The sequence below is a fragment of the Nerophis ophidion genome, linkage group LG13 (assembly GCF_033978795.1).
Source record: "Nerophis ophidion isolate RoL-2023_Sa linkage group LG13, RoL_Noph_v1.0, whole genome shotgun sequence".
Classification (NCBI taxonomy): domain Eukaryota; kingdom Metazoa; phylum Chordata; class Actinopteri; order Syngnathiformes; family Syngnathidae; genus Nerophis; species Nerophis ophidion.
The window spans coordinates 17563246-17576693 of NC_084623.1; the positions used below are offsets into that span (position 1 = coordinate 17563246).

Here is a 13448-nt window from a genome sequence, read left to right on the forward strand (position 1 = left end):
GGTTAGCGCAGCGTGCTGTTTGGGCTACAAGAAAGGTGACGTCATTAGCACCCACATAAATCAATAAAGAATCGAAATAATCGGAACAAGTTCAGAGGCTGATGAATGGGTCACCACTGTAATATCTTGAATGAGAACCTCCAGGTTTCAGCCAGAACATTGAAGAGGGGTCGTGGATGGATTTCCCAGCATGTCAATAACCCAAAATGAACATTCAAGGAAAGGAGTGGCTGAATAAAAACACTGGGCCCCATTCAGGAATAAGTTCCTGCCTTTTCGCCCTTATCCTTCTTCCTAAGTGATTTCCTAAGAGGTATCCATTCAAATTCATGAGGTGTTCTTAAACGGCCCAATTGTTCCCACCTGCTGTTCTTAAGTTGCCGAATGCCAAATGGTTAGCACGTGCTTATCTATCATAATTTGCATATAAACATGCCCTTATTTCCCCAATATTCACATATAAACACTCTTAATTCTGTAATTTGCATATGTAAACGCTCTTAATTCCCCATATAAGGGCACAATTCCGGCGGAAAAGTCAAACATCAGACACACGGAGAAAACTCAAACAGATTACAGAAGAGGGATTCGTACTATCCTGCGGGGTAAAAATACATGATGTCAAAACATAAGTTTAAGAAAGGGGGGACTGCTGAGGTAGCCTAAAGCATTCAAATAAATATCCGTCACTGCGGGGAAATAGGTCTATACGGTGGTGAAATATGCGCTCCCTCCCCAGGGCACGATCTGTGGCATCTTCCAGTAGCAGCAAAAGCATTGCCATTGTGTGAGTTGAGTCTTTTAAAGAGTCATCAATCATTAAATCAACGCCACGGTAATTGATTATTGTGTTTTGAAATGTCTATATATTGCTCATTTTGCTATCTATCTATCTATCTATCTATCGTTCTATTTACTGTATCTATGATATTAATGTAACATTAGACAATAGAAGTAAGGGAACTTGTCACACTTAAGAACAAATCTCCCGTCCAAAGGCAAAACCTAGTAACTCACGTCCAGCTGATTTTGAGAAAACAAAGGAAAAGCAATCTATCTTGATGCTGTCTTACAAAGATCTACAAAGTCATCAAACGTATAGATGTTTTCTTGAGCTTTCATTTTCTTGCCGATTGAGCCATGGATTGAATCAACTCTCATGAACGTGTGCCCTTTCTCCAGATATTTTATTACAATTTCGGGAGGGCCCCATTCTGCGTTTGCACATTGGGCAAGAGCCGTGTACAGCGTCCAGTTTTTATGTTGACCTTCACAGTTATCTGCCCAAAAGAGTATGCAAGGGGAAGAATCAAGAACAATACATTTAGTGAAGGTGCTTGCAACGTCCTGGGCCAATCTTCCAAATATCCCCTCCTGCCATAATACCACATAATCAGGTTGACCGTCGGCCCCCATTCGTGCAAATGTCTCATTAAAGACAATAAGGCGACTGACAAAGAAGCTCCGATTGGTCCCTTGAGATACTAGGTTTTTCTGTTGTAACTACGCGTAGTTGCTAGGTCCTGCCATGCACGTAACAGCTTACTTACGGAACAAATTACAATATCGCATACAATAATGTAAAGCATATCACCTAGGAACTCCAAAATTATTGTCAGCTCAGTTTTGACCAAAATAGAGTTACTGGGTTTTGCCTTTGGACGGGAGAAATAGGCCACCCTAAAAGTGCTCTGGAGCACTTGTAGATTTTGTGCTTACCTACGAACAATCCCAGCTAAGAAAACATTGATGAATACCAAAATCTCCTTAAAACCTTCGTAAGTGGGCTTAACAACAAAATTTGTTCTTAAGAACGGTTACTGAATGGGGCCCACTGAGATCTAGGCGTGGCCTAGCCAGTATTGGCTCAAATATATGTATATTCATCTTACTTTTATTAGAATTTCCTAAAAAAATTGCATGATGTTGCTGTAAATTCAACAAACTTCCATGAATTTGGTCTGTGACTGAAAGCGTTGACATTTTTTTAATTCTTATCAGCTGCTGTAAATTGACACCGAGTCTTCTCCTTCCAAAGTTTAAACCTGTGGTCTAGTTGCTGAGACCAGCCATGTTTCAGATGAAGGTGTGTATTGATGTCCCTTTCTGACCCTGTCACCACAGGAAAGAGGAAGTTTATTGCGCCTTCAGCCTCTTTTCCAGAAACAGCAAGCAGCCAAATCCAGGGATAAAGGCATAAACATTTGCAGTCTGACAACGGTGTTAGCCAACATTCCAGTGAATTTGGCCTTGACCTGGACTCAACCTTGACACTGCACACCAGGTATAGGCAGAGAGCGCACACAGTTTTTGGCATATCATTAAACCGACCATACACCATACAAGGTTATTCAAAAAGTCAATGTATGCATTTCTCACAGTGTTGTGTGTTCAATGACGGGTGACCTGAGGACAAATTTAGTATCAGCTTGGACACATTCAAAATGTAACGTGAATAAGGTTCACCTTTTACCGAAATCTAACATTAGGCTGCAGATTAAAGTGCACAAATGTTCAAATAAAACTCACATTGTGTGGTTACTGAAATGTTCATTTTTTAACCTGCAACAAAAAAGGGCTACAGGTTTTAGTGCCATGTGACCTTAGAATAAGAAACAGTAGAGCAGCATGTGGGTTTTAAAGATTAATGAGCTATTATTTGTTTCTTGTTTAAGGCCTTGGTGAGCTCATGGGTGGAAAAGCAATAATGTAGCATTGACAACCTGCCATTGCGAGAAGATAACATATGACTAAACAACCAATTAGAATGCTCTTATTCCATTCTCGTGCTGTTAGCAGCTCTATGATGCAGGTCTGTAACGATACTATGGTATGTAATTATTAAACTACCCCAAACATATTCAAGTTTTTTCTTAATATATCATTTCATGACATATGACCATCCATTTTTACTTATTTAAACACTCTCCACAAATCCCTACGTCAAATACAGAGTGGGCCAAAATTTAAAACTGAACAAAGCCGCGGGCAAAGGTTGAAGAAATTAACCTTATAATAGGGACCCAAACAAGTTTTGCAATGAATATTGAACAAGCAAGGCTTAAATAGGGCAGCACGGTGATACAGGGGTTAGTGCATCTGCCTGACGATTCGAAGGTCCTGAGTAATACTGGCTCAATCCCGGGCTCGGGATCTTTCTGTGTGGAGTATGCATGTTCTCTCCGTGACTGCGTGGGTTCCCTCCGGTTATTCGGGCTTCCTCCCATGGAACAGGCAGAACTTATATAACGTAATAGTGCAAAATCAACTTTCCAAAAACAAACGAAAAAACATCAGTAGTGTATTAAATAAAATTTTCTTTAAAAATTAATGCCTCTTTCCTATTTGCAGCCTCCTGAGGTAAATATCAACATTAACTTTTTCCATAGGCTAATAAATTCGAAAATAAAATAAAAATGAGGTGGGCGGGGTTTGGTGTTAGCAGGGGGTGTATATTGTAGCGTTCCGAAACAGTGAGTGCTGCAAGGGGTCCTGGGTATTTGTTATGTTGTGTTTATGTTGTGTTACGGTGCGGGTGTTCTCCCGAAATGTGTTTTGCCATTCTTGTTTGGTGTGGGTTCACAGTGTGGCGCACATTTGTAACAATGTTAAAGTAGTTTATACGGCCACCCTCAGTGTGACCTGTATGGCTGTTGACCAAGTATGTGTGTGTGAAAGCCACATATATTATGTGACTTGGCCAGCACGCTATTTATCTGGAGGAAAAGAGGACGTGACGACATGTTGTAGAGGACGCTAAAGGCAGTGCCTTTAAGGCACGCTCCCAATATTGGCGGGAGAATGGTTGCCCAGGGAGATTTTCGGGAAGGGCACTAAACTTCGGGAGTCTCTCGGGAAAATTGGGAGGGTTGTCAAGTATGAGTATTAGTGGTGTTACCGGCGGGCCAGCTCTAATGTTAATTTGATATTGCCTCAAGGGCCAAATGAAATTAAAAGGCGGGCCAAATTTGGCCCGCGGGCCAGAGTTTGACCCCATTTCCTACGTTATCATGGTGGCAGAGTTTGAGTGCTAGTTCTAATAAACCCCTGGTAGGTTCTACCAAAGTAAACAGAATCTCAATGTAATCCAGAAGAACCTATGAAGAACGATGGCAGGAGAGATCATACCCTGACCAGTTGTGGCACATCGTGGCACTACCCCGCAGCCCAGGCCCAAGAGAGGGGCTTGCAGGCAAGTGTCTGGCGGTTGCGTTTTTCACCAGTTAGGCCTCCTGAATAAAATATAAGGGAGTGTCCTCCCTGTAGAGCAGGGGCCTCAAACACGCGGCCCGTGAGACGTTATTTTGCAGCCCGCACCTCAATATGAAAATTTAATGCTGGTGCGGCCTGTGATATGACAGCGTGATACTTGTATACCCTCGATTTTTCCAATAGACTCCCACTTGTCAGTGTCCCTCCAGGGGTAATCATTCCCCCTAATTTCACCCAAACAACAATATTAAGGGCGCACGGTGGAGGCACCTCCTTTAGCGTCCTCTACAACCTGAATAAACAGCGTGCCAAGACGACCACATGATGTATTTGGCTTCCGTGGACGCAGTAAGCGACTGGAAGACATAGTTGATCAACAGCCACACAGGTCACACTGAGGGTGGCCGTATAAACAACTTTAACACTGTTACAAATATGTGCCACACTGTGAACCCACACCAAACATTTTGGGAGAACATCTGCACCATAACACAACATAAACACAACAGAACAAATACCCAGAATCCCATGCAGCCCTAACTCTTACGGGCTACAATATACACCCCCATCCTCCAACCCCGCCTCCTATTGTAGCCCGGAAGAGTTAGGGCTATCTTGTTTGTAGTAGCACAAAAAACTGTAAGAAATGATAATGATTCGTAGGCTTTATCTGACTAGGGCATACCTCACCCCTAACCTGTCAGTTGGAATGAGCGTTCATGGTAAATGTTATGTACAGTGGGGCAAAAAAGTATTTAGTCAGCCACCGATTGTGCAAGTTCCCACTTAAAATGATGACAGAGGTCTGTAATTTTCATCATAGGTACACTTCAACTGTAAGAGACAGAAGGGGAAAAAAAATCCAGGAATTCACATTGTAGGAATTTATTTGTAAATTATGGCGGAAAATAAGTATTTGGTCAACCATTCAAAGCTCTCACTGATGGAAGGAGGTTTTGGCTAAAAAACTCGCGATACATGGCCCCATTCATTCTTTCCTTAACACGGATCAATCGTCATGTCCCCTTAGCAGAAAAACAGCCCCAAAGCATGATGTTTCCACCCCCATGCTTCACAGTAGGTGTGGTGTTCTTGGGATGCAACTCAGTATTCTTCTTCCTCCAAACATGACGAGTTGAGTTTATACCAAAAAGTTCTATTTTGGTTTCATCTGACCACATGACATTCTCCCATGTGCTCTCTGGCAAACTTCAGACGGGCCTGGACATGTACTGGCCCAAGCAGGGGGACACATCTGGCACTGCAGGATTTGATTCCCTGTTGGCGTAGTGTATTACTGATGCTAACATTTGTCACTTTGGTCCCAGCTCTCTGCAGGTCATTCACCAGGTCCCCCCGTGTGGTTCTGGGATTTTTGCTCACCGATTTTTTTGACCCCACGGGATGAGATCTTGCGTGGAGCCCCAGATCGAAGGAGATTATCAGTGGTTTTGTATGTCTTCCATTTTCTGATAATTGCTCCCACATTTGATTTTTTCACACAAAGCTGCTTGCCTATTGTAGATTGACTCTTACCAGTCTGGTGCAGGTCTACAATTATTTTCCTGGTGTCCTTTGACAGCTCTTTGGTCTTGGCCATGGTGGAGTTTGGAGTCTGACTGTTTGAGGCTGTGGACAGGTGTTTTTTATACAGAAAATGAGTTTAAACAAGTGTCATTAATACAGGCAACGAGTGGAGGACAGAATAGCTTCTTAAATAAGAAGTTACAGGTCTGTGAGAGCCAGAGATCTTCCTTGTTTGAAGTGACCAAATACTTATTTTCCACCATAATTTACAAATAAATTCTTTGAAATTCCTACAATGTGAATTCCTGGATTTTTTCTTGGACATTCTGTCTCTCACGGTTGAAGTGTATCTATGATGAAAATTACAGACCTCTGTCATCAGTTTAAGTGGGAGAACTTGCACAATCGGTGGCCGACTGAATATTTTTTTGCCCCACTGTATAATGGAAGGTGGAAAAGAGGGCTTTGCTGCAAAATGCCAAACTACTGAGCCATGAACAGTACACTGGGACACTGGGATCTTACCTTGTATCCCACAGGAAAATCCTGGCATTCCTGGGTGCACCTGCTTACACGCCGATTCAAGCACTCGTTCACATTGCAGTTCCTCTCATCCGACTGGTCACCACAATCATCTTTCCCGTTGCAGAGATTCCTCTCCGATATGCAGCGTCCATTGGAGCACATGAAGAAGGACCCGTTGCACAAACTTCCTGAGAAGAGCAAGGCATGGCTGCGTTTGTAACAACTTCCTCAGAAAAGTTATGGCCTGACATTAGACCCTGACATTATAATTAATTTCATGTCTGCTTTGCCGGTCACAGTGCTGTTTGTTCTCTCCCGTGTGACTTCTCCACTTTGCTGGCTGTGTTGTGCTGCTGTTAACTCTGTTTTGAAGCTTCCAGCTGAGAGTCAAACCACAGTCTTACCTGCGGCCAGACATTTGAGGTTCAGAGGCAGTTCATCGGAATGGTCGGGACAGTCCGCATAGCCATCACACTCCCACTGTGCACTGAGAAGGCAGCGGCCGTCCCCGCAGCGAAATTCTCCTGATCCACATGAGCGGTAGACTAAAGAGAGATGGACAGACACATTTTCTACAGGTTGCAATGAGACCTGAAAGTCCATTTAACCAAAAATATGTTTTTTTTATAAAATATATCAAAATAAACTACGCTTGGCTGCTTCCGCATAGGGGAATTACAGTGAGGCAAAAAAGTATTTATAGTCAGCCACCGATTGTGCAAGTTCTCCCACTTAAAATGATGACAGAGGTCTGTAAGTTTCATCATAGGTACACTTCAACTGTGAGAGACAGAATGTGAAAAAGAAATCCGTATTGTAGGAATTTTAAAGAATTTATTTGTAAATTATAGTGGAAAATAAGTATTTGGTCAACCATTCAAAGCTATCACTGATGGAAGGAGGTTTTGGCTCAAAATCTCACGATACATGGCCCGATTCATTCTTTCCTTAACACGGATCAATCGTCCTGTCCCCTTAGCAGAAAAACAGCCCCAAAGCATGATGTTTCCACCCCCATGCTTCACAGTAGGTGTGGTGTTCTAGGGATGCAACTCAGTATTCTTCTTCCTCCAAACATGACGAGTTGAGTTTATAACAAAAAGTTCTATTTTGGTTTCATCTGACCACATGACATTCTCCCAATCCTCTGCTGTATCATCCATGTATCCATTTTGGTATAAACTCAACTCGTCGTGTTTGGAGGAAGAAGAGTACTGAGTTGCATCCCAAGAACACCATACCTACTGTGAAGCATGGGGGTGGAAACATCATGCTTTGGGGCTGTTTTTCTGCTAAGGGTACAGGAAGATTGATCTGTGTTAAGGAAAGAATGAATGGGGCCATGTATCGTGAGATTTTGAGCCAAAACCTCCTTCCATCAGTGAGAGCTTTGAATGGTATACCAAATACTTATTTTCCAACATAATTTACAAATAAATTCTTTAAAATTCCTACAATGTGAATTCCTGGATTTTCTTTTCACATTCTGTCTCTCACAGTTGAAGTGTACCTATGATGAAAATTACAGACCTCTGTCATCATTTTAAGTGGGAGAACTTGCACAATCGGTGGCTGACTAAATACTTTTTTGCCCCACTGTATATGTATGGGGTCACGAATCTAAAAGTTCGGTCACACTTTTCCAGCAGATATATTTCTAAAGTTTAACGTACTTTTCTCAGATTTAGCACATTTTTTATCACATTTAAGTAAAAAAAAAGTTGACAAAATTTTATATCTAAATGTTGATTCCAAACCTAAATGTTAAATCCAAACGTATGGGTTGAATCTAAATCCAAATGTTAAATCTAAACCTAAAATGTTAAATCCATCCATTCATCTTCTTTCGCTTATCCGAGGTCGGGTCACGGGGGCAGCAGCCTAAGCAGGGAAGCCCAGACTTTCCCCTCTTCAGCCACTTCGTCCAGCTCTTCCCGGAGGATCTTGAGGCATTCCCAGGCCAGCCAGGAGACATAGTCTTCCCAACGTGTCCTGGGTCTTCCCCGTGGCTTCCTACCGGCTGGACGTGCCCTAAACACCTCCCTAGGGAGGCGTTCGGGTGGCATCTTGACCAGATGCCCGAACCACCTCATCTGGCTCCTCTCGATGTGGAGCAGCTTTGCTTTGAGCTAAATGTTAAATGTGAGCGCTAAATGGTAAATCTAAACCTAAATGTTGAATCTAAATATAAATGTGGGGGCTAAATGTTAAATGGGAGCGCTAAATGTTAAATCTAAACGTAAATCTCAAATCTAAATATACGTAAATGTGAGCGGTAAATGTTCAATTTAAACCTAAATGTTAAATCTGAACATCCATCCATCCATTTCTACCGCTTGCCCCTTTTGGGGTGGCTGGAGCCTATCTCAGCTATATTCGGCCGGTAGGCGGGGTACACCCTGGACAAGTCACCACCTCATCGCTGTCACTTGTTGGGTCGCAGCTCACTGCATGGTCGTTCTCCCGGGATGCAGAGGGACAACTCTGGATGACAGCGTGAGGTAGGAGTATAATTTATTGTCATAAAGACAGGAACCAAACAAAATACACCGCTTTCCACCAACAGCATTGTTCTTTATAGTCTCCATTATTAAAGGGGAACATTATCACTAAACCTATGCAAGCGTCAATATATACCTTGATGTTGCAGAAAAAAGACCATGTATTTTTTAAACCCATTTCCGAACTCTAAATTGGTGATTTTTGGCACATTAAATCTGTTTATCGGTCTTTTCGCGATGACGTCAGAACGTGACGTCACCGAGGTAATACACCCACCATTTTCATTTTCAAAACATTACAAACACCGGGTCTCAGCTCTGTTATTTTCCGTTTTTTTGACTATTTTTTAGAACTTTGCAGACATGCCTTGTCGGTGTGTTGTCGGAGGGTGTAACAACACTAACAGGGAGGGATTCAAGTTGCACCACTGGCAAGAAATCTGCCGCCAGACCCCCATTGAATGTACCAGAGTGTCTGCACATTTTACCGGCGATGCTAAGACAGACATGGCACAGAGATGTATGGATAACCTGCAGATGCATTTGCAACGATTAAGTCAACGAAATCACAAAGGTGAGTTTTGTTGATGTTGTTGACTTATGTGCTAATCAGACATATTTGGTCGATGCTAACATGCTACGCTAATCGATGCTAACATGCTATTTACGCTAGCTGTATGTACATTTGAAACTAGATACCCACATTTAATGCGAAACAAACACTTACCAATCGACGGATTTAAGTTGCTCCAGTGTCACAAGATGCAAAAGTCCTGATCGTTTGGTCCGCACATTTTACCGGCGATGCTAACAAGGCAGCCATGTTATGGGCCACTTCATTAGGTACACCCATGCTATGGCCGAATAGCGTCAATAGCTATTCGCTCAATAGCTTCAATTTCTTCTTCAATTTAGTTTTCGCTATCTGCCTCCATACTCCGACCATCTGTTTCAATACATGCGTAATCTGTTGAATCGCTTAAACCGCTGAAATCCGAGTCTGAATCCGAGCTAATGTCGCTATATCTTGCTGTGGTAACCGCCATGTTGTTTGTATTGGCAGCCCTGTATGACGTCACAGGGAAATGGACAGTCGCATCGCAAATAGCGAAAATCAAAAACTTTAAAGCTTTCTTTAGGGATATTCCGGGAGGTGTAAAATTTAGAAAAAAAAACTTCGAAAAATAAAACAAGCCACTGGGAACTGATTTTTATTGTTTTCACCCCTTTTGAAATTGTGATATTGTTCCCCTTTAATTGAACAAATTGCAAAAGATTCAGCAACATAGATGTCCAAAGTACTGTGTAATTGCGCGATGAAAAGAGACGACTTTTAGCCGTAAGTGGCCCTAGTGTGTGAATATGAGTGTGAATGTTATTTGTCTATCTGTGTTGGCCCTGCGATGAGGTGGCGACTTGTCCAGGGTGTACCCCGCCTTCCGCCCGATTGTAGCTGAGATAGGCGCCAGCGCCCCCCGCGACCCAAAAGGGAATAAGCGGTAGAAAATGGATGGATGGATGGTGCTGACCTGGTATGTCCCCTCCAACTCGAAACGTCACAAACACACGTCATCATTCCGCGACGTTTTCAACAAAAAACTCCGCGGGAAATTTAAAATTGTAATTTAGTAAACTAAACCGGCCGTATTGGCATGTGTTGCAATGTTAATATTTCATCATTGATATATAAACTATCAGACTGCGTGGTCGGTAGTAGTGGGTTTCAGTAGGCCTTTAAACTCAAATGTGTGATTGGCAACACTAAATTGGCCCTAGTGTGTGAATGTGGGTGTGAATGTTGTCTGTCTATCTGTGTTGGCCCTGCGATGTTCAGGGTGTACGCCGCCTTCCGCCCGAATGCAGCTGAGATAGGCTCCGGCACCTCCCACGACCCCAAAAGGGACAAGCGGTTGGAAATGGATGGATGGATGTGATGCAAATGAGCCAAATCTGAGAAAAGTGAGTTAAATCTGAGAAATATATCTGCTATAAAAGTGTGACTGAACTTTTACATTCGGCACCCCGTGCACAATGTGCCTTTCACATCTGCGTCATTTCCAGATATTTCAAGTACAAACGCCCATATTTCATCAGCCAGTCATAAATTGAAGTTGCGTCAGACAATTAAAATTTAGTTGGACGCATTATGCTTATCTACAAAAGAATACCAATAGCATGCATTTCTTTTAAATGGCAATAACATCAGGAAAAAAAAAACTGCTACATATGTTGTTTAATTATTGCAGATGCAATACAACCATATTTGAGAAAATAGTTTTTTTTTTTTACGAAATGGTTGTTTGATAAGAACAACCATTATTACATATTCATGTAATAATGAGATAGTTATGGATTTTCCCCAAAAAGTGTATGCTTTTGTTTGTTACTTGCAGTAAATACAGTGAGATTCACAAGGTCTCAATTTTGTTCTTGACTTTAGTTGTTTTTTTTTTTTCTTTTTTATCCCCTGCCTCAAGCTACCATTTCCATCCCATTAAATTTTTAAATGAAAGAGGACAAGTAGATGATATGCAAATGCGGGGATAATCATAAACGGCAGAAAGATATTAGGAGCAAAAGGGCACAAGACTATCTACTTGCCGCATTCCACGGACTCATCGGATCCATCTCCGCAGTCGTCATCGTGGTCGCAGACAAATCGCTGGGGGATGCAGGCTTTGTTGTGGCAGTGAAAGGAGTTGTCGTCACACGTGTTGTTGGGTGCTAAAACACATGAGAAGAAGTGGGCTCAGGTGCCATTTTCCTCCGCAACGCAGTATGTTGACGGAGACAGTGTTAGCAGTGTGTAAACAGAATAATAATTAACTGGTGTCTCTGTCTTTGTACGGACCTAATGGGGGGTACTAGGATGACAGGGGATGCAAAACAATAACAGTGCAATACTTTCTTCTAACATGGTCACTACTGCCTCGTTTCTCTTGTTAAATTCTTATTTTAACTGTTATATTTGTATTCTTATTGTAATATGTTTCTATTTTATTTCCATATATACACCCATTTATTTTTTACTTTTTAAATTCGATTTCAATTCTGTACACTGCTGCTGGAATTTTAATTTTAACTTTCCTGAGGAAACTCTCCTATAGGAAATTCACTAAATTACTATACCTATCCATCTATCTATCTATCTATCTATCTATCTATCTATCTATCTATCTATCTATCTATCTATCTATCTATCTATCTATCTATCTATCTATCTATCTATCTATCTATCTATCCATCTATCCATCTATCCATCTATCTAATGGAGGCTCTGGATCATAAACAAGATTATATGCTTGATATACTCCAATGATACACTATATTGCCAAAAGTAATTGGCCACCTGCCTTGACTCACATATGAACTTGAAGTGCCATCCAATTCCTAACCCATAGGATTCAATAAAATGACGGTCGACCTTTTGCAGCTATTACAGCTTTAACTTTTCTTGGACGACCGTCCACAAGGTTTCAGAGAATGTTTATAGGAATTTCCGACCATTCTTCAAAAGGGAATGGGTGAGGTAGCACACTGATGTTGGTCGAGAAGGCCTGGCTCTCAGTCTTCGTTCTAATTCATCCCAAAGTTGTTCTATCGGGTTCAGGTCAGGACTCTGTGCAGGCCAGTCAAGTTCACGCCAGACTCTTCCATCCATGTCTTTATGGACCTTGCTTTGTGCACTGGTGCACAGTCATGTTGGAAGAGAAAGGGGCCTGCTCCAAACTGTTTCCACAAGGTTGGGAGCATGGAATTGTCCAAAATGTTTTGGTATCCTGGAGCAATCAAAGTTAATTTCACTGGAACTAAAAAACAACCCCACATCATAATTCGTCCACCACCAAATTTCACACAACGCAGTCCAAAATGAGAAGTATTGCGTAAAGAGATTATTCTAGAGTGTACCTAATGTCATGACTGTTTTTATTGACTATTGAGTATTTTATTGATTATGGAATAAGCAGCAGAAAATGGATGGATGATACTTTTTCGTCACTTATTGTTTGTCTTTGGTACACTAATGTGTATATTTTAGGCCAGGGGTAGGGAACCTATGGCTCGCGAGCCAGATGTGGCTCTTTTGATGACTGCATCTGGCTCTCGGATAAATCTGAGCTGACATTGCTTAATACGATAAGTAATTAATAATTCCACTTGTCATTACAGTGTTAAAAATAATGTTCAAAATATAAAACATTCTCATGCTTTTTTAATCCATCCATCCGTTTTCTACCGCACCTGTTCAAGAAGTTGTGTTAATGGTAAGAAGTTATTTATTTATTATTGGTTAGTGTGGGGCATACCCTCCTGGGGGTTCTTCAGACCACCAAGCACCGACATGAGAGCCTGTTTCAGGGTTACAATATTGTTTTATTTTTCAATAAGTCTCTCAGTTGCTTTCCAGCAATTGTATTTTTCTCTTTCGTTCTCGCTCGCGCTCCAGCTCCAGCCCCAACCCCGTCTCTCCTCCTGGCTGCTGCTAATAACAGAGTGACAGGTGATTAGATAACAAGGCCCAGGTGGACCATCTACGCAGCTGTCGCTGATTTCAAGGCTGGTCCTGGCACACCCCAGTTTGCTGCAGGCCCGCAGGCCACGCCCCCTCCACAGTTATCATCAGAATAACAATGTTATTACAAAGAATAAGAGACCTATTATACTCTAGAAATGTTGTTCTTA

The 13448-nt window shown here is 41.9% G+C and overlaps 1 protein-coding gene across 6 annotated transcripts in view; it reads right to left on the reverse strand.

The window, feature by feature from the left end:
• Nucleotides 1-13448, reverse strand: part of lrp1bb (low density lipoprotein receptor-related protein 1Bb) — a 993888-nt gene that overhangs the window by 174893 nt on the left and 805547 nt on the right. For all 6 annotated transcript variants that reach the window (XM_061918476.1, XM_061918478.1, XM_061918475.1 and 3 more), the window contains 3 exons: nucleotides 11367-11489; nucleotides 6669-6809; nucleotides 6265-6452 (listed from right to left, as the gene is read on the reverse strand). In XM_061918476.1, coding sequence (XP_061774460.1) covers nucleotides 6265-6452; nucleotides 6669-6809; nucleotides 11367-11489 — 452 coding nt within the window. The remainder of the gene's footprint in view (nucleotides 1-6264; nucleotides 6453-6668; nucleotides 6810-11366; nucleotides 11490-13448) is intronic.